Source organism: Sprattus sprattus (assembly GCF_963457725.1).
Source record: "Sprattus sprattus genome assembly, chromosome: 8".
NCBI lineage: Eukaryota > Metazoa > Chordata > Actinopteri > Clupeiformes > Clupeidae > Sprattus > Sprattus sprattus.
In genome coordinates this window covers 18164214-18192013 of record NC_137927.1, presented here as the reverse complement: position 1 = coordinate 18192013, position 27800 = coordinate 18164214, and the positions used below count along the sequence as shown (strand labels likewise).

The following is a 27800-nucleotide window of genomic DNA, read 5'->3' as shown; positions in this document are numbered from 1 at the left end:
TAAAGATTTACAAACTATCTAATGTTTTAAAGATCATTTATTCTCCTGTTTATCGATTGCTTACCTCATGTCACCTGTTTGTTAACAATTCACATTATTTTAATTCTAACGGGAATCTTTACATATAATCTTCCTAGCGTGATAGTTGTATCTGAGCTGGAATGTCAGATTCCCAATTGATATGATGCAGTTAATGCTCTAGGTCTGTGAATTTTTTTGTCTTCAAAGATGGTTTGACAAGTCAACAGCACTAGTAAACTCCTGTAGAAATCTTTGTACGGAGTCACAAAGCTGCTCTTAGAAATCTTTACATTTATTCTGAATGCTTTATTCTTTTTATATACATCTACATATTTACAAAGGTTTAAAGTGTTTTCAAACCCATACTGAATGGATTTGTCAATACAAATACAACATCAGAACATACGCACAACAAAAAGAGCACTCCACGCTTGCACCAACTTAGACTACTATCATACGCATTCTAATACACACACATGCACTTCACCACAACTCAGAAAAAAAACACACCTCTCACCAACACTCCTTCTCAAACAACAGTGCAAAACAAACCTCACTACTTACACTGCAGAAAAATCTAACACACGCACACATACACTTTGCACAACATTACCCTCACAAATTCACGCAGTAGAAACGGCCCATCTTTCACACACAGAAGCAAGCAGACAGGAAAGACAAATGGATGGACAGGGACTCAGTCAGAGTCCAAGTCTTTGTCCCCCTCATCTTCGTCCCCAAGCTCCTTCAGCAGCTCCCTCTGGTACCGCTCCCATGTCCTCCTGCTGTAGGAGTGCTCCTCGTCCCAACACCCTGCAGACACACGCAAGAGTCCCATTAGTCCACCACACAGTTCTGCTCCATCTCAGGTTTAAATGCACAGACATTAGGGGGCTTAATCAGCTCAAAGTTCACTACCAGAGAGCAGTATGGACAACAGCTTGCCTGATAAGCTGGCCTTAAGTTGATGTTCGGACCATAAACTGTTCTTCAGAGGCAAATGGATAATATGCTTTTATAGGGCATAAAGGTATGTGAAATAGAATATTAAGATATAATACCATAATTTCCTGACTATTAACTGCACCGTAGGTCAACCACAGTATTTTATGCAATAACCCATAATGGGTTCATGCAGAGGCCACACCCAAGGTCTGCAGAAAGTTTACTAAATCAATGTATATACCACGGTTAATAGTTGGGAAATTACAGTACATAAAAACAAGCACTCTTTTGCAACTTGATATGGGCCTTATTCTATCAGCGTCACAATAGCCTGCCGTGGCCATTTTGTTAACATAGAAAGACACACCTAGGGACACAAGCAGTATATTCATATCAGCTATGTGGGTCTACAACCATACCAAGTTTCATGTGAATTGGTGACGTCTAAGAGGATGATATTGTCCACCCAAAATGAGTGGGGAAAATAATGTTAGTAGAAGGATGAAAACGTGATCAAACACTGGCACAGCGGCGATCATAATTATACCATAAAGATCTAGAATTCACATTTATCTGCATATCTAACATTACATATTGAAACCATCGCATACTAGTGACTCAATTCTGCTGTCAGCTAAATGGGGGGCAGGGGTTTGTATTTCAACAAAATGGCGACCGCTTGGTTTGCGGTTTTTCCAATTGTTGCTTTATGTTGGGACCTCTTAGAAAGAAAAGGACTAGTACCTCCAAAGCGCTCCTCTGCGTCACTGCCCACATCACTGTCCCCCTCTTCAGGGTATTCATTCCTCCAATTACCCTCCTCATTTTCATCATCATCATCTTCATACACCTCTTCTTCCCAGACAACCACTTCAGGAACCTACACAGAAACATTCAACAAATGAATCACTACATCTCTGAAAACATCTGTGTTTTGGCAACATTCACAATCTGGCTTTACTTCAGACAGGGTTCATACACATTTCTATATATACACATATTATCTAATATACAGGTATTTGTGTAGCAAATGCCCATTACTTTTTTTAAACTCTCTGGCTTCATCTATTTTTCCAAAACTTCTCCATGCCTGGAAATGGCTATTTTCAAATTCCATTCCATGACTTTTCCAGGTTTTTAATGACTGTCTGAATGCCATCCTCACCAACTCATCCTCTGCCTCGTAGGGCCTGACAGACAAGATGTCCTGGATCCAGCCTGCGGCCACAGTCTCCTGGTAGTACAGGTCGTACACATAGTCCTCCTCCTTCTCCCTGTGCTCTGTGCCCACTCCATCCCCAGACACGCTCAGCTTCTCACGGACCATCTTCACAGAGTTGCACAGGATCATCTCCGGATCTGTGACCACCGTCTAAAAAAAAAGCAGAAAGGAAGGTACAGCAATGCATCCACAACACCCTTATACAGTTGAGGATGCTTGCATAAATATTCGATTTAGAACTGTATCTTGCTTCCACATTGTCTGAGATGGCGATGACACCACAAGCAGTTTGAGAAAAGCAAGGCAATGCTTTCCCACACCTAGGAAGGGCTTCAGTCACAACAGACAGTTCCCATGGTAATGTGGGGCTTGTGAATTTATCGTCAAAACCACTACACTAGTATATGTCTTTACACACAGACTGATGCTTTTCTAAACATGTTAGACAAAATGTTTATGAACTGTTATTTAGAGAGCATTTTCCCAGAACACATATAGTTATAGATGCAGAACTGCACAGTATACCTTAGCTGGAGCTTTGTCATGCTCCTCTTCCTCGTGGATGAGGTCTACCACTTGTACATCTCCCAGAGGGAGGCGCGAGTCCACCTCTGTCTGCACTGTTTCCAGGTCGGCATCCCTTGCCTCCTCAGCAGAGGGAGGCGCCTGCGTCTCTGTGGGGAGTCCGGCTCGGTGACTGGACAGGATCCGGTAGCGCTCCTCCCGCCTGGTGCTCCACTTGGCACTGCGTAGGTCTCCCGTGATCCTCTTGGAGCTTCCTACTGAAGGTCTGAGGGCATGGGCCACCCGTGGCCGTGCCAGTGCCACCTGCACGTGTGGCTGGACTGGAGCATCCTAAGGGGAGAAACAGAGGAGGCTCCGTCTATCACTTGTTAGGTCTCGCAACAGCAAATGGTCGACACACTGGGAATGTATTCTTCCTCATCAAGCATGCCAACCTCATAAATATGCATGTACGGGGACACGAACTTGGGATATAATGTTTGTGATAGGACTAGTGTTCAGTTTGCATGTTCACAGAGAACACAGCACAGATGTCTTGTGAAGTTCTCTAAAAGTTTAGTTGTCACTAGAATATATGCAAAATTAGGATAGATTCGGATTTATATATTTTTTCTACCACATCATCATTTACTATTATAGTTGTGTGTGGAGTGGTCAGGTTTCATCAATGTTTATAAGTCAACACAATAGAAATCAGCCGGGCCATACATTTCATTTAATTTAACTGCCCACGCCGGCACACTTAACAAAATGGCTCTAGGTTACAGAATATACAAAGTTACCATAAACAAAAAGATTATTGTGGTGTTAGTCTTGATGTTACCATTTAACCTGCGCATGTTACATTAACACTTGCCAAACTTAGTGGTAGCGTTAACGTAATTAAACCCATCTAACGTTATTGCGTCATTTCAGATCGGCAACCTAAGTTGTACAATAACGTTAGCCAACATGTTAAAGAACACGGATAAGTTGTAAGTTAACCAAATTACCTTACTGTCCTGGATATCCAGCTATCGCTACTTAAGTACTGTTTTGTTCACTACAGATGACGTTAGGTAACATTACCTTTCGCTAGCTTAATTAGCCCTACCTAGCAAACAAACATCAGTCAACAGTTATTTAGCTGGTTAGCATGCTAGTTCTTGACGTCACCAATTACAAAACCAGAATTGAAATGGTGGAAGACATAAAGATGCTTCTCAGCGTCTACACTTGTTTTTAAAAGATTTTGTTTACATGATTAATAACTACTTGCATATTTCTACAGCCAAATACATCGACTGAATGAGAGGAAAAACTCGCGACATTTTCTATCAAGCTAGCTATGATAGCTACCTAGCAGGGTTAACATTACCTGTGATGCTACTGTGGCCACGAGTTTGAAGACAGAATTTTCTATCTTCGCATCAGGTTCAGGAATAGATTCTCCGGGAGGCTGTGTTGTTGACTCAGGCCGAATTCTTTTACAGGCCAGTAATAAAGCATCCGCGGGATCAGTTCCCCGCTTCCTTTTCACTCGAAGAATAGTCGTGCTAGGATCCATACTGTCACACAAAGTACGATAGCTTCCTCACGGCGCCAGCTAGGAGGCTACTGTTTACTGCTGATTTGTTCGTTTCTAGTCCGTATGTAGGCACTTCTTCTCCTAAATGGTACATGTAAGGCCTAAATAATGCTGTGGTATTATGCTGCCCTCTACTGATTTGGCATACAATTTCCTGTGACTGTTTTGCGCTCTGAGGCAAGACAGCGACACATATATGGAGGATTATCGGGGCCAAAACTAAATAAATAAATAACTAAATAAATAAATAAATGAATGGTTAAATACTTGGATAAATACATAATTAGATTTATTTATACCTACATTTATTTATTTATACTTACATATATTTATTTATACTTACATATATTTATTTATACTTACATTTTGTCATACATTTTGTCATACATTTTGTCAAACATTTTGTCATACTTACATTTTGTCATACATTTTGTCATACTTATTGTCATACTTATTGTCATACTTATTGTCATACTTATTGTCCACGGTGTAACTTGCTTGCAGCAAAATAAATCCGTCATCCCCCGTCACCAAGTCAGGGGGCGGGTTAAAGCCTCTGATTGGTGTTACACACCAGGCAGGCTCAACCAGTCGATCAGGCTCGAGGGATACTGAATTTTGGCGTTTATGGATGCCAAGCGCCAGATTTAGTTTAATGAAAGTTATTGAGCATTATTTAAATAAATCAAGATACCAGAATGTCCCAGAAGACATACCCTCAGCTGCTGCGTGAGGCTGCATCCTTAATTTAAGAGGCCCTCAACTCGTCTACTACTAGTAGTATTTCTAGTAGTGTTATGAAATGTTGGGTTTAATGTGGCCTACTGGGTGCACTGGCCGTAGTAGTCGTAGCCAGGTCGTAGCGCTGTCGTTACCCCATCACGTCTATCTCTTCCATAGTTTGCATCAGGCTGCTATTAGAATGTTACGCTGTAGCATGGTTCTTATGTCCTCAGTTTTTGAATCACCAGTGATGAAGAAAGTGTTTTGTCCGTCTCTTCATAAACGGATGACTAAGAGTAAGACCACATTTACACATAGCCGGGTAATTACAGAATAGAGAATATTTCTGCCCTTCCGTTCAAAAATAACGTCGTACACACAAGGTCTTTTTCCAAAAAACTTTCTGTTTACATGAACCCGCATATACGCCCCCAAACGCCATCATAACTATGCTAAACCTGTAGGTTTGCATAAGTAGGCTGCTAATCCATTAAATTGGCTATGAGTCCTAGATATGTCCTTTACGTTTATTTGGCTACAACAGGTAGACAAGATGGAATGTAAAACTCGTAGTCCACTGGTGGAAGTGCAGGGGATACCATTGTTAAAGCCAATAGTCACACACTGGGGAAGGGTTGAGAGATTCAGTTATAGGGTTGAAAGAATGCAATCCTGCGTTTGCATTAACGTATAAATGAGCACTACGTTAACAGCATCCATGATCAGTAAACAGTAAATATAGGACACTCACATCACGAATGCATTTTAGGCGCATATGTGACGCAAACTCCGTTTGACCCAGTGCACACGCAAAAACTGAGTTTTCCTGAAATCTCCACTTTGGCCGGAGTTTTTAGAAATGATCGTTTCCCGTGATAAAACCTCCGTTTTTTCTCGTAAATGAAAGGCCAAACCGCATGAAAATATATACGTTTTCCCACCGTATAAACGGGGTCTACGTTCAGTTGAGTTCTGGATTCTAATACGTTTATCAATCTGTAGATTGGGAGAGAAACCCAGACCTCTGACAATAAAAAACAACACAACACCAGGCTTAGGTCTCAATCATGTCTCTCTCCGCTCTGAAGGCCGGAGGACCATCTTTTATAGGGCACAATACTGTAAACATAGTGACAGTCAAGCAGTAATGACGTTACAACAGTCTCAGAGAAAGAGTCTCACAGCTCCCCAACAAATGACAACTCTCAGACTAGAGAGTTAATAGTTGGAGCTCTCCTTTTAGTCATGACAAGGGACGTTTACCCATTACTTTCTCCAGATCCCGAACATCTATACCCCTGACACAGACACAGTCTACTCTTATTAATACCTGATACCACTCTGCTGCATTTGTCGCTTGATAGTGCGCTTGGACACTCGAAAAAGGTTCGCAATATTTTGTATTTTCAGGCCAGAGAGTGCGAAGTGTTCAATTGTGCCAGCCTAAGATCAAACAGAGTACGACCACCTCCAGGATGTATGACCATCACTCAGCCTCATCTGCTACCTGAGGATCGTGAACACATTTTCATCTATGTCTGTGTCAGTCAGGGCCGATACCGTTGATATAATCTCAGCGAAGCCCTCAATATGATTTTAAAAACAATGTGAATTGCAGTTGCCTCCATCTCCTCAGCTACAGCCAACATTTCGACTACTGTAGCATGCAATATTCCATTTATTTAATCCACACCGGGTGCTGCCATCTTGAATTAGTCAAAAGCAGTCAATTCAAGTTGAACCACCAATCAGAGGCTTTAACCCGCCCCCTGACTTGGTGACGGGGGATGACGGATTTATTTTGCTGCAAGCAAGTTACACCGTGGACAATAAGTATGACAATAAGTATGACAATAAGTATGACAATAAGTATGACAAAATGTATGACAAAATGTATGACAAAATGTAAGTATGACAAAATGTTTGACAAAATGTATGACAAAATGTAAGTATAAATAAATATATGTAAGTATAAATAAATATATGTAAGTATAAATAAATAAATGTAGGTATAAATAAATCTAATTATGTATTTATCCAAGTATTTAACCATTCATTTATTTATTTATTTAGTTATTTATTTATTTAGTTTTGGCCCCGATAATCCTCCATACACATAAACTTGAGGTTTACTTGCTCGAATTGCCTTGACTGCTGCAATTGCCGTCTATGGCCGTAGGATGTCGCTTGTGTCCAACACAAGTCCGCAATGTCTGATGGTGGAGTGACATGTTATCTGGCCCTTAGACTATACTAAAAACAAAAACCTAAATTTCGAGTATTCCATTCCAAATCATAACATAGGCTACTATAATATTTCAAACGCAACAATTGTGTGCAATGTAGTCTGTAATGTAAGTGTTGAGATGGGTTGGGCCCATACTTTTAGTTTTTAAAGCCTTGTGCCATGCAATGATGTAAACATGTGTGTTGGCCTACACAGACCTATTCTTTAAATGAAGAAATGGACAATCAGGCGTTGTGTCTTGCTCTCCAAATACTACAGGCTAAGAACATTCCTAAATAGGCAATCTATCCAAGGCCAACATAATGGTCACAGGATGTATAGGACGGCCTACTCATTGATTTTTTTGTACGAGTCTACCCTTCCAATAATTTACAGTCATGTTCCATGACTATTCTTTAATATTCACCAATTTTTTTTGTAGAAATCCATCTTGATAATTGTTGCAAGTGCGTTTGCTTGGGATTTGGCATTGCAGTCATTTCACGCACAGGTAGCAAGTTTGACCATTGCTTGTCAATGGGACACACATGCACGCGCGCTTCGTGCTCACTGCTCTCTCTCTTAAACACACATACTCACACACACACACACACACACACCCTCTCTCTCCCTGCTCCCTTAATCCCCTCGTGAGCGCAAAGCGATTGACAAGCCAGAATGAAAATGAGTCGGACACTTGTGTACCTCTTCAGTGCAAGCAGTTCTTTTTGAGGAGACCTCTAAACTTGGATCATATCACCATGGGAGCTATTTGTATTGCCCGGGACTTCTGTTTGTTTTTGCTCTTGTTAAATACTCGTCAAAGCGCAGCGCTTCCTCACAATCGTGGTACGTTCGTTTTAAAAGACTGCAGTTTTACGCACGCGCTAGCACTTTTACGTCCGTCGAATTGTAGCCTATTTACCGCTGGCTAGGGTTGTTTACGTTTTTTTACAAACAATATGTGAATTTAAATTTGAAAATGTAATTAGTCATTCATGTTATTGCGTTTCCATATATATTTGTATTTCAGTCAGTTTATCTTGACTCCAGAAGTTTTGTGGAACAAAGCCTTGCACTCGCTTTTATGCGTTCCAACATCTATTAAGTTGAAAGAGCAAACATTAATTGGTAAAGTTACTAAACGCTGTGGCGGTTACTTTGATGAAACTTTTTGCTATTTTTTTTTTTTTAAATCCAGATGCGGACCAGTGTGCTGATGGAAGTGATGGCTGTCACATTGACGCAATTTGCCAAAATAACCAAGCTTCATATAAGTGCACTTGTAAAACAGGGTTTAAAGGGGACGGTACACACTGTGGAGGTAAGTGTTTCCATTTTTCTTTAGGGTAAATATTTGTGTGGTTATGTGGTCAAAATCCTTTCTTTGTTAACTGACTCGAGCCTTCTCAGTTGGATTGGTAAAAAGAAAACAGACGATTGTTATTGTTGTGTTACAGCAAAAAGGCAAAAAGTCAATGTAAGTAGGTGTAACGATGTTCCAATGGAAATAGCATCTGCAAAATGTTCGCATGGTGATTATGCATGTCTTGAATTGTGCTCCATTTTCCAGACATTGATGAATGCGATATTGAACACAATGGTGGCTGTGTACATGAATGTCATAACATACCAGGCAATTATCGATGCACTTGTCACGATGGATTTAATTTAGCCCACGACGGTCATAACTGTCTAGGTAAGGATACATTTTATTATTATGCTCGTTTGACTGGTTATAAATGGTATAAAGCAAAATTAAAAGTTTAGAATTTACCTCATTGTGTCAGTTATTTCGGGTCAATTCGTAGCACATAAACTAAAACTTATGTCCGTATTAGACCTCATAAAAAAGGACATTTAGAATGACCCAGGGTGTTTGAAGGATTAAACTACTAATACTCAGTGTTGCTGACTTGGAGGAAATGGTAAAATCCAGAGAAGATATGTTCGGACTAAACAATAGAGTTGTTTTACTAAAAGCAACAAGATGCAAGTAGTTTATATCATTTGATTAACACTGTAATTTTAAATGATTCTTGCTGCAGAAACATTTGAACATGTATGCCCATACACCAAAACAGTGTCAAAACAGTTAAAGTAGAGATTTTATTGAGCTATCTTTCCCATGAATTTTGCTCAACTGAAAGACTAGTGTATCAAACAAGGACCTTGCTACATGAGTGATGTGATCAATTGTTTCTTGGTTTAGATGTGGACGAATGTCTCTTTAACAATGGTGGCTGTCAGCATGTGTGTGTCAACACCCTGGGTAGCTATGAGTGTCGCTGCAAGGAGGGTTTCTTCCTCAGTGACAACCAGCACACCTGCATCCATCGGTCTGTGGGTGAGTGTCCTTCTATGGTTATGTGTTGTTATGTATTTTTCATTGCTGTTGGCTGTAAGCATTGATTGCGTTTTCCTGCTTGGACAATGTTTTTATGATTGCGTTTTTCTGCTTAGACAATGTTTTGGTGTTTTGCGTTTTTCTGCTTAGACAATGTTTTGTTGTCTTGTGGTTGCACCACTTTCTGTGAATATTTACTGTTTGAATGACAATGACAGGGTTGTGGCTATCTATTTATGTATTTGCTTGTCTGTGTATGTGTGTACATCCTTAATGGTCTGGCATAGGCTTGGTATAGGTGTTCAGCTGTGTCAGGGTTACCGTAGAGGAAAAGCAAAGCGTATGTAAATGCTCACATATAAGACTGTGATTGACAGCACAATGGGGGATGACAGCTTTTAAGTTGGGTTTCTTTTCTGCGGTATTATCTAAAGCAGCTCAACTCTAAAGGGCTCATGCTGTGGGAAAGGGAGCCCCGTGTCCCCGGGAACAAAACAAGTTAATAACTGCAACACTTGGGGCTTTGTTGGCTGTGTCATAGATGAGAATAAAGCACCTTTTTATGTGTCTGTAGCTTCTCAGCCGCAAGTATTGTTGTTTGCCTCAGTAAATTGAAGTGAGTTTGCAAGGGTTTCCACCCCATTGGGTTTCCCTTGGCAAACTTGCTAAATCCTATCAGCACATCCACTTGGCTTTAGCATGAATGGGAACAACCATCTCCCTACAGTGACCTAGAAAATGTCTTTGATGGAAGGTCAGCTTCTGCCTTCTTCTCAAATGGCACTGAGGTTTGAAAGCAATTAGACAACAGGTGTCTTCAGACTGAGGCGAATGTATGTGAGGAGACCATTGAGGATTTTCCTAAAAGAAAAAAGACTCTTACTGCAGAATGTTTTCTGTTGATAGAGTACCACATGTGTCCAAAAGTGATTGTTTACATAGAAGAGAGGTCGTAAGTTGTGAAATCACTACAAAGAGGAAGATTAATGATGGGTCATCAAATGTGTTTTTTGTTTTGTTTTATTGTGCTTAGAGTATTTGAAGGGCTCTCGAAACACAGCGTCACATTCTGCATGTTGTATCTTTACTCTTAGATACTTATATCTTCGGAGTACAACTTTTGTCTCCTTCTCTTTCTCTCTCGCTCTATTCTGATGGCCTGCATGCTTTGTCTTGGCAGTCAGCCTGTCCCTTAAATAAAGCCTGCCTGGCTGACTATTAGGGGCTGTATGTTTGATGGGTCCACTGCACTTGCACATAATTTCGAATGCATCCATCCTCCGCTGCAGTGGAGGAGACATTGTTTAGTTTGGCCTTTAAATTACTATGGGAGAACTGACCCCGACACCATTTGTAATCAAGAGCAGAATTTGAATGCAGACTCCAACGCAACATTTGACGGGTCCAATACTGAGTTGTTTGCTTTAACTTGAATATGATGTTGTGTTTGGAAGTGATGGGCCAGTGTTGTGGTTTAGTTAAGAACCCAGTTTATGTGCTTGAATCGTCTTTGTATACACTGTTGGCAAGCTGATTCATTTAAAACAAACATTCCTTGACAGACAATCCTTGCAGTCTCAGGTTTACGTCGTAATGACATATGCAATGTTGTTGAAACATTCTCTAAATATACTTAAAATGTTAGGAAATAATGGTATGAGATGTAAACATTCTGATTAAGAAAAAAAATCACATTGATGGGATTACAACATCTTTATATAAACTGCTTAAGAATTCATTGATTTAGTAGGTTTAGATAGAACTGCATACATTTATGCAAATCTGCCATTTTACCTGATACTGTTATTTTGGAAAAATATCCAATACATTGACCAACCCAATGTCAGCCCTACATCGTTAAATCATCTTGTCCATGTTTTGTTTGCACAGAGGGCTTGAGCTGCATGAACAAGGAACATGGCTGTGCCCACATCTGCAAAGAGACTCCCAAGGGTGGAGTGGCGTGCGAGTGTCGGCCAGGCTTTGAGCTGGCCAAGAACCAGAGAGGTTGCATCTGTACGTATGAGCCAATCCGCCCCAACACACACACATAATCTGTCATTATAAACCACAGACACGGTGTTACTAACAAAGTAATAAAAAAGACCCCCCTCACTCCCCCAGGGGCTGGTGGAACTGACACAAAATTGTTTCTCACTGATGTTCTGTAGTGACCTGTAACCATGGCAACGGGGGTTGCCAGCACACCTGTGAGGACACAGAGCAGGGGCCGATCTGCGAGTGTCACGCCAGGTACACGCTGAACTCTGATAGGAAGTCCTGCGTAGGTAAGCCCATCATCCTACTGCTCAACAGCAACCCACTGACTCCAGTGAGCTTTTTTTGTTTTCCACCCAGGGTCTTGGTCATCCATTTGTTTTTCATGGATTCTCCCTTATGACACTTTTTAAAAACATCTCTCTTGATTTGCTGCTTTCCGGAGAGCTGGTAGATGATAGAGTGCGGCTCCTTCTTTAGTGAGGCACACAGCGCCTCTTGCTGATCCCTGTTTCCATCAGCTTCCATGCTGTTTGGAGCCAAGCTCACGATAGCCATCACATATCAGATAGTGAGCCACAACAGCTGGAGCCTGATGGCTACGCCTGCTTGTGTGTGTGTGTGTGTGTGTGTGTGTGTGTGTGTGTGTGTGTGTGTGTGTGTGTGTGTGTGTGTGTGTGTGTGTGTGTGTGTGTTGTGTGTGTGTGTGTGTGTGTGTGCACCCTACGTGTATTGCTTAATGTGTGAGTTTGTTTGTGCGTGTGTGAGGTCTACGTTTATCACAACACTGTATCCCACTACATCTTAACAGGACTGTTCATCATTTCTTGGCCTTATCTCCTCATACATAGAATGAAAGCTACATGGGATGGGTGTAAACATTATACCGGTTACACTGAGAAACACAGCTGCCAGGGAGGTCTGATTCTACCGACTCATATCACTGTTGTGTTTTGATTTTGCCTTTGGGCAATTGAATTCAGCAGGATTGTTGACTCTGCACGGTAAACATTGATGATCAAACAAGATGGCTGATCAAGAATGTATGAACAAACAGCAACACGTATAACAATACAATACAATATCAGTGATGATATGTTTCTTGTATTTAAGTAAATTTTTATTTCAGGGTGCTGTATTCTTGTATTCAAGTGAAATAGTTTTTTGTGTTTGTGTTCTATGTAAAAAGTGTCTCACAAGAATTCCTGCATAAGGAATGATTTACAAATGTTAACCAACCACAATTCCATTGAATGGAATAACAATCAACAATGGATTACACTGGAATCTTCTCCACATGTAGCATATCAGTTTATGTTATTGACCTCACAGTGCTAGATTAGGTCAATTCATTCCTATTCTTCTCTGTTCCAGAACGAGATGAGGCTGCCGCTGACACCACGGAGCACAATGCCACGTCCCTGGCAGAAGTGGACAAACGAGTCAAAAGACGCCTGCTTATGGGTAACTCCATTCCCTCATTATATGTCCAATCCAGCAAAATGATAAATACTATGTTTTGGGTGAGTAGCTTCCCACGCCGTGTCTGGACATATAGTATGCAGACAGGGGTTAGGGCTGTGGTCTGCTAAAAGCAGGGCATACCTCAGTATTTTTGAGCAAACTGTGAAATGGCAGTGCACCCTTGCTTTCTCACATTCGATTTCTCTCTGGTGAAATATGCCCTGGAGATAGTGTGACACATTTCACACGTGTTCCCTGCATCCATTTCTGCAAGGGGGAAAGCATGGATACCATGTTAAGCCTGACAGTCAAACCTAGCCTGTTTATAGCCCATCACGGCATTTAGACATTGACAGAGTGGCAGGTAATGGCAGGGCTCCATCTCACAGTCTCCTCTTAGGCTGTGCGCCACCTATTCTCTAGCTAGCATGTTAATGTACAGTGGATGAGCAGAGCAGTGCAGGGAGGCCAGGACTGTGTATGACTGTGATGACTTTCTTGTGTGTCCAGAGAATTGTGCAGTGAATAATGGGGGCTGTGACTGCACCTGTAAGGACACGTCCACGGGGGTCCGCTGTAGCTGTCCTGTCGGCTTCACTTTGCAACCTGATGGGAAGACCTGCAAAGGTAAGGTCGCACTATCCCCTTTTGCCATCAGCGTTTTTTCTTGGTGGAGTGGGGTGTCAGTTAACATGATCACTCAGTTAGTCCCCCACTGTCTCTGGGCTTTGCCTCCATTGGACCCTTAGTTGCTGGGCACCTGTGCACTGGATTTATCAAGTGGAATCACAGTATTATAAGATACAAAAGATGAAAAAATAACAGCCGGCAAATTGTAAAGCATGAAATATTACATTATATCAAACACATTATGTAATATATTTTTACATACAATAATAGTTTGCCTTGTGAGTCCATTGTTTAAATAGGCTGATATCCTATCAGTTTAGATGGTGGCTACACCCAAGAACTATATCTAAATGCACAAAACCTTTTGGTCAGACTTGCAAATTGCATTATGCGACAGCTACTTACAAATGAAGTCTCGCCTGCCTTTTGTTTCTTTCTCAGACATTGATGAGTGTGAGCCCCACAACGGTGGATGCGATCACTTCTGCAGGAACACCATCGGCAGCTTCGAGTGCAGCTGCCACAAAGGCTTCAAGCTGCTGACGGATGAGCGCTCCTGTCAGGGTAGGCTTCCCAGTCCGCCACCCACCCCATCACCCCACCCTGCTCCATCTTATTGACATCCCCAGAGAAGCTTCCAGCAAAACACAATGCAGGCCCATCTGTGTGTAGGTGTGTGAGCCGATAAGGCAGGGCGGGATGTCGTGAACGGTGCCAGTATCGACATGCAGGATTCCTTTGAAGATCCTTAACACGAGCTGGTATTAAGCTTAGGCTCTAAAGAGTATGTTTCCTCAAGAGCACACAGATCCCCACCCCTGATACAAACACTTACAGGAATGTACTCCCCACCCCCCTTCCCCAATATTGTTCAGCTGGACGTAGGTTTCTGTCTGTTCACAAGTCTATAGAAAGATCACAAACAGCAAAAATGAAGGTCCCCGTTCAGAACAATCAATGGCCCTTGTCTCTGTGGAATTAAATAATTCGTTGTTTTACCCCTTTTCCTTGTTTGGTCACAGATATCGACGAGTGCTTTTTTCAAAGGACCTGTGGACACACGTGTGTGAACTCTCCCGGGAGCTTTAAGTGCATATGTAACAAAGGATACACTCTGTATGGACTGGCTCATTGTGGAGGTAAGAGGCAGATCAATAGAAGCGGGTCTTGAATTGACAACATTTTGGCTGAACATTTTATCCTTGAAATGTGAGCGTGTCGAAAGACATCGTGATGTGACATCTCAGTATGTTTCTGACGCTGCACATGAAAGCACTAGAGGGGAAAATGTGGATAAACACATGAACAGTACCCGTATTATCAACACAGAAAAGATGTCATGGTAATGAGATTAAATCATTCTATGTTTACTTCAGCTTAACAAAAGAATGGGAAAGAAGATGGATGTTTCTTCCAGAAGTGCTGAGTGTGGCTGGATGTGAGCTTCAAAGGCATGTGAGGCATGATTGATGGGAGATGCTTTCTCTCTCCCTCCCTCTCTTCTCTCTCTCTCTCTCTCTCTCTCTCTCTCTCTCTCTCTCTCTCTCTCTCAGACATAAATGAGTGCAGCATGAATAACGGAGGTTGTCAGCACCGCTGTGAGAACACCATGGGCGGATTTGAGTGCCACTGCAACCCTGGTTACAAACTTCACTGGAACAAAAAAGACTGTAATGGTAAGGTGGCATTCTCAGCTAGACTGGGCATCTCTGTTTGTGGTATGGATGCTGCGTGCAATGTGTTCAGCCTCATTGTACTTTACTCCCCTGGAGTCAAAACAGGAGATACTTTGATGATGTCTGCCTTTCATTCTGATTCACTGGGCTTTTTTGCTATCAACAAAAAGGAGAATCAGAAGCTCACTAACATACCACAACTCACCAGTGACAAACACTGTTTGTGTGCATTGACCTCTGCCTGGCCTGCTCCTTTATCAAATGTCTTGTCCTTGTCTCAGTTCTCTCCATGGGAATGTTGGTCATATTCCCTTTCCCGAGCCTCCCAAAACTCCTCCGCTTCTCTTTATCTGTGAGCGTGTTGTGATTCTCCCCATTTAGAGGCAGAGGGTTTGCATGCAGTCAAGCCACCTGCCAAACCCACTCTGAACTGTGGCAAGCAGGAAGGGGGTGACCGCTGTTTCCTGACCTGCCAGTCCCAGGTCCACATCAGCAGTGGTAAGTGAGACTGCGACCGCGAGACGGAGCGGCAGGTTTCGGCCTGCTCCCCTGTTTGTTCAGGGCATGCTGGCTTTTGTTAGCTGTCGCGCTCTCTCTTTTTCTCTCTCTCTCTCTCTCTGCCTCTCTTTCTCTTTCTCTCTCTCTCTCTCTCTCTCTCTCTCAGTACCTCTGATGCCCTTTATGTGTGCTTGTAGGAGCTGCAGATTCCTATACGGTGACCTGTGGAATGCCCTTGCCCTGCTTCACTGAGGGACAAAGGAATGAGTCAGGGTCATATTGCCAAGGCAAGAACACAACATCACTGTCCACTGCTAGTTGCATGGTCCAAATACTCCAAAACACACTGTATTTGGTTTAACCGTTTACTTCCTCGGTAGGTCCAGACACGTCGCACACCCCAAGGATCAAAACCACCGCGACCTTCAAGGCTGGAATGGGAAAGTGTAACCTGAAAAAGAGTCAAGTGAAACTGCTGGAAGGATTTAATAATGCTCTTTCAGGTACACGAGGCCCCAAGCAGCCTAATTTAATCCATGGAAACCAAACTCAAATGGTCATGACAGAGTGGAAAAGTACAGTTGGCAATTCTTTGCGCCTTGGCTGTAAAAGTGCTTCGTATTTACCCCAAAGTAATCACACTTCATACATGGAACTCAACAAAATAAACCAGACTTCATGGCTGGTCACATATAATTTGGGGAAGGGGAGTGCAGGCAGGAGAGCCAGAGGAGCTGTGCCGTCTGGATGTTTTGAATGTCTCAGCACTGCATATTGTCCAGCAGTGACAGGGGAAAACCAAATTAGCCATAGCAGACCTTTTACCGGGGGCCCTACCCAGCCATCAGTCACACAGACTTCCGATTGTTGGATCCCTTTTGTTGCCTGGAGGGGTCACAGAGCAGTGTTTTACACCCCTTACTGTGTTCTTCAAAAAGACAGAAGGCAAATGTAATTCCCTTCCTACCTCTATTTCATTAGAAGGCATGTAAATATGCCACCATTGATGTAGAAAACAGAAATACTGCTTTAAACTAATCTAACGAAACTGATGCCATTTCTCCTGTCCTCACAATTTGTCTTTTTAATCTGTGTATTTCGTATTTCCACAGACAGGAAGTTGCCCGGCACAGAGAATGTCCAGTTCAGTTTTGTGAGCCTTCACTGCAGTTCCTCCAGCAAGCGCTCGCGCAGTCGGCACGGGCGGAAGGCCGGCGAGGAGGAGGGCTCCTCCATCACGGCCGAGTTTGAGCTGGATGTGAGCCTTGAGGAGGTAACAGGTTGGTTTCACTGTGACGCCCCTAAAGCCTAACCTTGTCTCTCCCTGCCTCACAACTGCTTCGCTTCCCTCAACCTTGCTATCTGCTGATGCTTTGCTTACTAAAATATGCCGACGAGTATCTCCTGTTTTTTCTGCTTTGGTCTGAGTCCATGTTGCCAAGGTGGTGGGTTTTATGTCTATCTGGGAGTAAATCAAGGGGTATGTTAACAGAGATCCATAAAGGTTGTTTTGCACTTGTTTTTGTGGTGAATTTGTGCATGTGTGTTATGTGTGAAGGGCACTGACTTTAAAGGGTGTGTTTCACACACAGATGTGTGTATGTGCGTTAAGTAGACCAAAATTTGTTGTATCAAGTTTTTTTCTCTCAGCAGAGGGCTGTGACCTGACCTGTGTCCGCCGGCGCTCAGAGAAGAGGCTCCGCAAGACCATTCGCACCCTTCGCAAGTCCATCAACCGCGAGCAGTTCCACCTGCACTTCGCCGGCTCTGAGTACGAGCTGGGCAAGAAGGCAGCCCGCCCTGTGGACCTGCTGGAGCATTGTGGCACCGGCCATGTGTTGGTAGACAAGAAGTGCGGTGAGCATCTTACCCTCAACAACCCACACCCACAACCCTCTTACCCTCAACCCATACCCACACCCCTCCCCATCGTCTGGGCAACAAGGGTCTCTGTGGGAAGTAGATGGACTTAGCTTCTACCAGCTTCACACTTTCATCCAAGAGCTTTGTACAGTGCCCCACAAAAAGCAATCTATCTTGAGTGTTGTGTTCAATGTGGTTTGGAGCAGGTGTCGGCCAGATGACTGCCGTATTTGGGCATGTATGCAGTAATTTGCAGAATGTGGGGGAACACAAGGTTGATGCTGTCTGGTCCTGGCACTCTCCTCCTCCCCTCTCTCACTGTTTCGCTCTTTATTGAGTGCCGAGAGGGGAGCAAGAGCTTGTGTTGGCCGAGGGTGTTGTGTGTGCTCAGCAGGGGAAAGGCTAGTCTTCTGTGAAAAATCATATAAAGCCATATTTTAAAACCTCTGACCCAGGGTTCAGGGAGTCCTCTGCCAAAATGGCGTGTTTGTTTTGTGGAGCCTTACCGTGTATATCTCATAGTAGAGAGAGAAAGCTCCATGCATCAATGGTCCAGATGACCTGAAACCTTGACAAATGAGCTCCCCATCTTCAGCTTTTCCGAAACAAACATCTCAACAACAAACAGCTCTGGACTGTGGAGTGGCACAATCATGCCAAGATGGCACAATAACAGCTTTTGTTGCTCACATTAATTTTGGCCTCTCTATTTCATGGACATAAAAAGAAAAAGGGAGTCGGTGAAGCCCAGTACACATCTGCTCTGAGCTAGAGCAAGGGTCAACAGGTAGCAGCAGGCTTGCCTTTTCTTTCTTTCTTTCTTCAGTGGCTCCGACTGAAGGCCCCCATTAAGCCATTCTCCCAGACGGCCGTCCTCTTCTCTCTGGGCCAGTAAAACAGGGTGACCAGAGGAACTGAGCTCCCCAACCCCCTCACTGTTTCACGGACACTTGGGCTTACGGCTTGAGTCTGTTTATAGAGCTGCCCCCAAGGACCTCTGCGAGAGCCCCAGAATACCAGTCACAACAGCCATTAGGCACATCTGAAGACCAGGGCCTATGTCTTAAACCGGATGTCTAAGGTGTGTCTTGGATATTGACTTCCTTGTCATCGTAGATAGTTTGATTGAATGTTAAATTGCATTGGTGGTAAAGGCTCTAAAGGACAACAGCAGTCCAAACATCTAGTAGTATTGGCTATTTGTTACAAGCAACTGTACATTTCTTTGAGCTCTGCATAAATGCTCCCTTGAGTTCTTATTAATGCAGCAGGCTTACTGGGAAGTGAAGTTAAATCATTCCCCTGTCCAAAACAATGGTTAGCCAATGCATGCATGGTTATATTCTGACATTGCCATCCTTCCACTGGTTCTCAAGCTCATTCTCCAGAATACCAGTGTGGTGTTTAAGTGAAGGGACAGGCGAGCCATTTCCACGCACTGCTTAAAGACAGCGACATCCCCCTCACACACACAAACGCACACACATCTAAAAGGAGCTATATTTTTTCCCCTCCTTTTCCCACCTCCCCCACTGGATCAGGTTGCTAAGTGCAGTTTAGTCTTTTCAGTTTGCCCACTCCATTGTAAATCCCAGTGGGGCTTGTTCTCACTGCGGGAGAGGGGAGAACATCCCCACATCAACACACTCACAGTTTGTTGGAGGAGAGAGAGAGAGAGAGAGCGAGAGAGAGAGAGAGAGAGTGAGAAAGAGAGAGAGAGAAAGAGAGAGAGAGAGAAAGAGAGAGAAAGAGAGAGAGAGAGAGAGAGAGAGAGGAGAGGGAAAGAGAGAGGAGAGGGAGAGAAAAGCTCAGGGCCCCTGCTTACTCTGCCCAACCTGGCCCTAAGAGCCTTAGCGGGGGCCTGTCTATCTTGCAAAGCCGATCACCCAGAGCATTCATGTGTAATCACATTATAAAGAAGTGTTGGGAAAGTTTTATGTAATGATATTACAGCTGCCTGATGAGGTTGACGACAGAGCCCTCTTACTCTTATTTTCAAAAATAACTTTGTTGTTGTTGTTGTTTTTTTTGTTTTTACACTGCAGAGTGGCTTAAATGCTGGTGTTAAACCAGTGTGTGGAGTGTTCACAAAAGGATGAAATGAGTGAAAAAAATGGGTGTGTGAAGCCAGTAACGGTTTGCATACACATGCGTGTGCCGGTGTTTTCTGTTTTCCAACCCTCTGTACTTGTCTGTGTGTAAATGTTGTAGAGAGGCTTGTTTGCGTGTTTGTTTTTGAAGGAAACACTTGGCCGTGATGTTTATTCAAGCGGGCGGTTTAAGTGTTAAATTCCCTCTCGAGCCACAGCCACTCCGCGTGACCCCAGCCAGTGAACTGCCAGGGAGAATTGACTCCAGCGACACCATGGGAATCAATTAGCATCAGTTGGGCCTCTGCCTGATAGGTGCAAGGAACGATTGGGGTTGTCATGAATGGGTAGATTCAGAACCCTGCCCTCTTTTATTGGGTTCAGCTCCTTACTACTGTGATGCCATAGTGTTTGCCTATGTCATCAAATAGGCAGGAGCAGTGGGCTTGAATAGAGGTGAAAGGTCTTTTAAACCTCTTTGGGGCCATCAATTGGAGGACTCAATAGAATGGCCTCTTTGCATTTGAAAAGCTTCAAGGTTTTTCTTCTCTCTCCCTCTCTCACTCTCTCTCTCTCTCCCTCTATCTCGCTCTCTCTCCCTCTCTCTCTCTCTCTCAATCTCACTCTAGTCCTCCACACTCTTACTCATTGCTTGTGTCAAAGAAAAGCGGGCCCAGAGACAATGATGTGCTGGCTCTTCGTGGTCATTCAAGATAAACAAAAGCCAAAAAAATGAACTGCTCTTGAGAGAATTACATTTTCTTCCTTTTTAGAGAAATCGGCCAATTTGCTGAGGCACGCATAATAGCTGTTCAGTGAAGCCTTTTGTGGCTCTGCACTCATTACCATGGGCTCATTCTGGAGTAAAAAATCACTTTGGCCCCCAGCTCCCCACAGGTCCTTTAACGTCAGTTGGACACAGACACAGATAAAGTGCAGGCCTGAAAAGCAACACTTGCAAATCCGGAGAGCCCACTTGTTGAAGGAGCTGAAATAACCACTTCAAGATGGAGCCGTTCAGTTGGGCTCAGATCAAATGGGTATTTTAAGCCACTGCCAGAGCAAGCCAGAGAAATTAAAAGCAAAACAAAGCATGTCTGCCCCACCTCGCTTGTCCCTGCTCTGCAAAAAAAATTACAGTCTCTAACTTCATCAGAGAAAACGGCACCCAAACCATAATTAAAAAGCATTACGCATAGCCTTGCAGGATAGCCCGAGTTTATAAAGCAAACATGAAAAATAACTGCGCTTTAGCCCCCTGTAATCAGCCTCACAGATCCTTGTGAGGTAAAGGAGTGGGAGCTTTTTTTTGAGAAACCACAGCGTGCACTTTAGTGGAGGTGGAGGTGCTTATGGCGGGATTCTCCAGGAGGCAGGCTAGCGTTTGATGTGGGATAGCAGGCAGCTGTGGGGGCTCACTGCTCCTGTTTGTCTGAATTTTTAGCATAGCTGCATCAGGTCGATTCGCGATGGCCCCCTTCAAATGGCTCAATGCGGGGGCTTTCTGATTTGGAGGGGGGGGGGGGGGGGGGGGGGGGGGGTGTGTTGGGTGTCTCTCACACTGTTCTTGTACCTTACTCTTCCACTTCATCATACCCCCATCTTTGTCTTTTTCTGTTTGTCTATCTCACCTCTAGTGAGCTGTAGCGTTGGCATGTTCTATGACGGCGAGCAGGGGAGGTGTGTTCTGTGTCCAGCTGGAATGTACCAAGATGAGGAAGGTCAGGTGTCTTGCGAGCCGTGCCCAGGCCCAGAGGGGAGGGTCACTCCTAGAACTGTGGGGGCTCGGAACATCCCGGAGTGTGGGGGTAAGTTCAAACTGTGAGGGTAAAAGCAATAGCCACCAAACACAAGTGCACTTAGACAACTGAAGTTTCCCTTGTAAATATCTGAAATGGATTTTTGCTACACTTTGTGCTGCCCCCTTGCTCTGAGTGCCAGTCATTTACATTTAGTCATTTAGCAGACGCTTTTATCCAAAGCGACTTACAAGTTTGTATATACATTTTACATCTACACTGATAGCACACTGCACATCAGGAGCAATTAGGGGTTCAGTGCCTTGCTCAAGGACGTAGTGGGAATCGAACTAGCACCCTTTTTGATTACTAAACGACTTCTCTACCTCCTGAACCACTCAGTGCGGGCACATGATGGCAGCACTTCGATCCCATTCAATTCTCTCCATGGGGTCTCCATGGGGGGTTAACTGCTCTATCTCTAAGCACATGGCAGTGACACAACTAGTTCTTGGCCGTGTCAGTTCAAATCAAATGCGGAATGTTTACATCTGCTACCGTTGATTATACAGTAAATACGTTGTGAAATGAAACAAAAACACACCACAGTTAAATTTGTATTAGTATTGATTGATTCACATCGATATGAAAGGATTACATGACTAACAACTGGTGAAAAAGTAATATGAAAATATTTGTTCACTGAATTAGCGCATTCTGTCCCGAACAGTTGCGTTGCAGTTTATAAGTTTCAGTTTCGCTTTCAGTATTTCAACGTGAATGAGAGGGAGCACAAGAACTGAGCGTCTAGCAGCGATTATCATATCATAGACATATATGATGCATGTATATGTCTGTGGGCACGATCTCAAGCACGTGCAAAAGTTGTTGTTGTCCAATTTCAATCTAGTTTCGAGAGACACATGCGCGCCCAGTCCAATTCCCAGCGGAATCGAATCGTGTGTCCAGGGGTTTACATCGGAGTCCAGTCGGACTCAAGCTGGACACAATGAATCTAGTTCTGGGGAGTCACATGTGTCCAATATCCAATTTAAATCGGACTGAAATCGGAAATTGGACGCATGTGTCCACACTGACTGTCACAATCTCGGGAAAGGCTGTGGTTGTTTGTGAACACACAGCCGTATCCAGGTAACTGCCGTAAAATGTGCTCGGAGCTTAATCTCCTTCTGATTAATCTTGGAAATGAATGACTGCAAGTGAATCACCTCCTGTTTAGACAGACAGGAAGCGCATGTGTCTCGATAGAAATCTCCAGCGCGGCTCTGTGTGGTGTGTTAAGATGAGGAATTCTTTGACTGTTCCATGCCGCCTGCCGGACTCACAATGACAAAGAGCCTCCGTGAATCGACTTTGTGTGGGCAGGGGGATTTGAAAATAAAGGGGAAAAAAGAAAAGAAAGGAACATAAAAAAGAACCACCATGTTTTTGTTCATGGAACACTGTTATCATTGCTGTTTGCATCAGCAGGCCAGGTCCCATCGGCCTGGGATAGACTAAACAGAAACAACTATCAGGCCGCTGCTCCATGGCAGGCAGTTGGCTGAAGTCACTCATGAGATAGGGAGGAGGTAGCTCAGCGGTAGATAGCCAACATGCACTACGTCATGCCACCACCATCACAGCTCGTTGGGGGGAGTGAGCTGTGGTTAGAGTCCACCCACAGCTTTGGCTTGGGCTCAACATCACCGGTGTGTTTTTTTCTTCCTTGCCACTAGGTCAGTGCTTCCCAGGGCAGTACTCCCACGACGGCCTCATCCCATGCCAGCCCTGCCCGCTTGGCACCTACCAGCCAGAGGTGGGACGCACCTTCTGCTTCCCCTGCGGAGGGGCCCTCATCACCAAGCACAGCGGAGCGGTGTCCTTTCAGAGCTGTGAGACCAAAGGTGAGGGACACATTTGTGATAGCATGTTTGAATAGCTCTGTTGAAATACAAACTCTGATTGAAATTGTGGAATTCAAATTATCAATGAATCAATGAATCAATGAATCAATTCATCATGGTATTTACTATGGTATATTCCTAACAATACTCATTTGTATGTACCCTAGCTTATATAATTCAATGCCAAAACATTTTGCCTCTGCAGTCCAGTGTTCTCCTGGCCACTTCTACAACACCAGCACCCACCGCTGTATCCGTTGCCCCATGGGAACCTACATGGGGGAATTTGGGCAGAACCACTGCGTGGCCTGTCCAGGGAACACTACCACTGACTTTGATGGGTCCACCGGCATCACGCAGTGCAAAAGTAAGCCTGGAGCTCTTTTCTATCTCACTCTGTCTTTAGTTATACCACATGTCTGCGTGTGCGAAAGACAAGGAGACGCGGCTTATTAAGTCAGTAGCTAATAACACCATCGACACGTTTTGACTTGCCTTTTTCGTCATTTAAACCACATGAAAAAAGTGGGTTGAGAGAGCAGCTCTTCATGTTCTCCGTGCAATTCAGCAGTCGATAATTAGCATTGCTTCACTAAGGCATCATAAACCATTTGGCACTCTCCTGTCATCTTGCAGACAGACAGTGTGGAGGAGAGCTGGGAAATTACACCGGCTATATTGAGTCTCCCAACTACCCGGGGAACTACCCTGCCAACATCGAGTGCAACTGGACCATCACGCCTCCTCCCAAGCGCCGGATCCTGATCGTGGTGCCTGAGATCTTCCTCCCCATCGAGGACGAGTGTGGAGACTACCTGGTCATGAGAAAAACACGTGGGTAGCTCAGTTAATCACAGCATGAGAGAGAAGGCAGACATTTTCTACTGACACGTCATGAGAAGGGCCAAAGAACATCCCACCTCACACAGTGCAGACCCGTACACACAAGGGGCTGATAAAGAAAAAGGGGTTTAGAGCGAAACATACATTGCTGAGAACGCCTCCTTTTTTGGGACGGTTAGGACTTTAAGCGGGCTGCCGGGCCAATTTCAGTGAATGGCTCTTTTGAATAATAAATTACATCATTGTGCCTACAGCTCTCTTTCCTTTTTGAAATATTCACACAAATGGTCATCTAATACTATGGTTGTAGGAGCCAGTAAACCATAAGTGTATGCATATGCTGGAAAAATCCAACACTTTTGCCATTATTTGCAGTGGGCTATTATTATATTACCCATAAGAGTGAAATCAGTATGTGCGAAACATTCTGTAGCAATCACAGGCATTGGGGCCACTGACCTAACAGTGTAACAGTGGTGTAAACAAATTTCTTCTAGTCTACCCACTAAATCTCTAACCAGTTAGTTGAGTAAAAATAGGCCCTTATTGAAAGTATAAGCTGCATGTTGAGAAAGTTGACGGGAGATCCCCATCTCCAAGCACATGGTCTTTACATGCCCGCTCTCTGCTATTGCTTGGATCTGCTCTGAAATTTCAGGCCTTTGTGCATTAACATGCAGAGGACCAGGGGGGAAGCCATTACTCCTGGTAAAGTCCTCTGTGTGTGTGAATTGCGCTGTTAAGTGATCACGCGTTAATGATGAAAAGAAGTGCTGGACTGAGTAGGCGGGGCTGTGTTATGGAACCATTATGGTCTCGCTGTGATCTCCTGGTGTTAGAATACGCCATTTAGGAGAAGCTCTCACGCTCTCAATGTGCAAGAGGAAGAATAGGGCTGTGAGACTCAAGCATTTCCTGTTTCTCGCAGATCTGCCCAACTCTGTGACGACGTACGAGACGTGTCAGACATATGAGCGGCCCATCGCCTTCACCTCCCGCTCCAAGAAACTGTGGGTCCAGTTCAAGTCCAATGAAGGGAACAGCGGGAGGGGCTTCCAAGTCCCTTATGTAACATATGATGGTAAGACAAAAGCACACTATAACATAAAAACTAAAAAAAAAAGGGTGTTCTAGAATCAGTCTAATCATTAGGTGCAGTACCATTAACTAGGACATTATGAAAATACGAATAGTGATTGGATAATAGGAGTCTTCATTAAGTGCTCATTTTTGACTCAAGACTGAAGTGATATACAGTCCAGTGCCTCTATAAGGACTCTTGATCTACAGTATATGATGCAATTATATATTGCATATTATGGACTGTGAAAATGGCATCAGATCAGACTTTGTTGTTCTTCATGTTCCTGCAGAGGATTACCAGGAGCTGATTGAAGACATAGTCAGAGATGGAAGATTATACGCCTCTGAGAATCACCAAGAAATTCTTAAGGTACAATGTGACATTGGTGATATATCTTGTATATGTTTTTTTTTTTTTATATAGAATGATAGAATTAATGTACATATTACTAAGTTGATAAGGGAAAACGGCATTTTAGGAGATGTAAACAATAACTACATGAAGTTGAAGTGTTAACATTATATGCAAGGATTCCAAAAGGAGGGTTTTAGTGGCTTTTAGTGTTTGAGTGCCCTCTTGTGGACACAGTGTAATAAGTCAACTGAATTGTGGTTAAAGCATGTCTGTTTTCCTTTTTGGCAATATAATCAATGTTAATAATGATTTCATTTTATCAGGACAAGAAACTTATGAAGGCCCTGTTTGATGTCCTTGCGCATCCACAAAACTTCTTCAACTACACTGCTCAGGAGTCTAGAGAAATGTTCCCGAAATCTTTCATCCGATTCCTGCGCTCCAAGGTTCTGCGGTTCTTGCGCCCCTAGAAAAGCAGTGCTCATCGCCCCTTCATGGCAAACTTGTGGCAAACAAACAACAACCTGGCAAACTTCTGAAACTGTGCTTTATCACTGCTGCAAACAAATTATAAACTCATAAGGAACAGTCCAACCTGAGAACGTTTGATATCAGCTGAGACTGAGAACAACCAGGAGCGTGTGACTCTTTATCTGACATCTCATCTTTGCCATCCAAATACAGGCAACAGTGGACTCTCTCAGCAAGGCAGCTGGGATTTGTTTTTCCTCCCCATGAAAGGATTCCAGTTACATGAGTTTTTTCCCCCCATTTTTATAAACGGTAGCTGTGGGCTCTGTTCAAGTAACTCTGAGTCTTTGAAAGGATTGTTTGAATTGTGTTAAGTTGAGTGGTTGTGTTGTGTGAAAAGTCCTCCCTTTCCACCCGCAAGAAACCCTAGTGTTCAGAGATATTAAGATATGTTGTTTGTCTTTCAAAGGGAAGTTACTCCTCTTACATTTGTGTGCATAGAGAGAATAGCATACACCTTTTATTTTACTGGTAGGAACTGGGTGGACCCTGCAGTTTGGAGTTGTATCTAGATCACTGGTTCTTATTGTGATGAAAAAATATATGAAATATATGTTAAAAGCAACCTCTGTTTATACAGTATATCTGATCACTACAAGGGAGATAGTGACAAAGTTAAAAGCAATTATTCTTTTGAATGTTTTGTATATTATGTATAAAAATATTAGACTGCTCTCATGAATTGTATTGTAGACAAACGCCTTCCTGTAAAGTATGTGATTTTGTTGAGTGACGTATGGAGACATGTTTTTTGCATCCGCTAGAATAAGGTCACATGTTCAGTCTATGTTTCTGCTGTTTTACATGATTGATTCACGCTGCCAGTAAATGCCAGTATTTTGTTGACAGGTTTGATATACTTGTCACAGACATGAATAAGACCTCCCTAATTTCATACCCACTATAAATCCATGCAAGTTGGTCTGTACTCAACAAATGAAACCCACCATGACTTTTTGGAAAAAGAGTTCGGTAGAATAGAAATTTTCAGTCATGTATTAGAAAGTAAATTAATATCTATATTTTTATGTTTTATACATCTAACATGTAAATAAATCAAGTAATCAAAAAGTTGATTCTGTACAATTTCTGTAAAATATATGATATCTACATTATAATCAAAATGATTATTATTTCAATTAAGAAATGAACATGATTGTGACACTTTTAGCAAACACTGAAAGAAGCCCCAACCCTAATCTAAAGTCTTGAGTTAAATACTCAAGTTTGTTTTTTAGAGAAGAACACAATCCCTCAGTATTAGTCCTGCAGAGCCCCCTGGTGGACTCTCTGATCAACTGTTCCCCAAAGTGACCCAACAGGTACTAAAGCTTTCCCAGAAAGAGACATTTTTGTGTTTGATGCATATTCATATATGCATACTCTGTAATCCGTCCTGATTCATTGTTTGCTTATTAATATTAATGTTAATGTTTAACTCAGGGTCAGAACAAACATCAGATATCCACGGGAAACCTTGATAGCACAAAACTGCACATGTATAGGAACATTCTGCATCTGGTAACCAATAACTTAAATATCGTCA

At 43.2% G+C, this 27800-nt stretch overlaps 2 protein-coding genes across 2 annotated transcripts; one reads left to right on the top strand and one right to left on the bottom strand.

Moving 5' to 3' along the window:
- Positions 1-312: 312 nt before the first annotated feature.
- On the bottom strand, positions 313-4329 carry slc7a6os (solute carrier family 7 member 6 opposite strand). Its single transcript, XM_080844175.1, has 5 exons — positions 4071-4329; positions 2714-3043; positions 2132-2338; positions 1711-1846; positions 313-834 (listed from the first exon to the last, which is right to left on the bottom strand). Exons 1-5 carry the CDS (start codon positions 4257-4259, stop codon positions 719-721), a joined length of 978 nt encoding a protein of 325 aa, XP_080700301.1. The 5' UTR covers positions 4260-4329; the 3' UTR covers positions 313-718.
- A 3662-nt stretch (positions 4330-7991) lies between these two features.
- scube2 (signal peptide, CUB domain, EGF-like 2) lies at positions 7992-26193 on the top strand (the record flags this gene model as incomplete). The annotated part of the gene is made up of 23 exons (XM_080843927.1): positions 7992-8079; positions 8432-8554; positions 8804-8929; positions 9443-9577; positions 11468-11593; positions 11749-11865; positions 12950-13039; positions 13550-13666; positions 14111-14233; positions 14692-14808; positions 15223-15345; positions 15727-15843; positions 16041-16130; positions 16224-16346; positions 16956-17123; positions 17494-17700; positions 21434-21604; positions 23275-23442; positions 23648-23809; positions 24079-24276; positions 25214-25366; positions 25659-25738; positions 26047-26193. The coding sequence occupies 23 exons, from the start codon at positions 7992-7994 to the stop codon at positions 26191-26193; spliced, it is 3069 nt and encodes a 1022-aa protein (XP_080700053.1).
- Positions 26194-27800: the final 1607 nt, after the last annotated feature.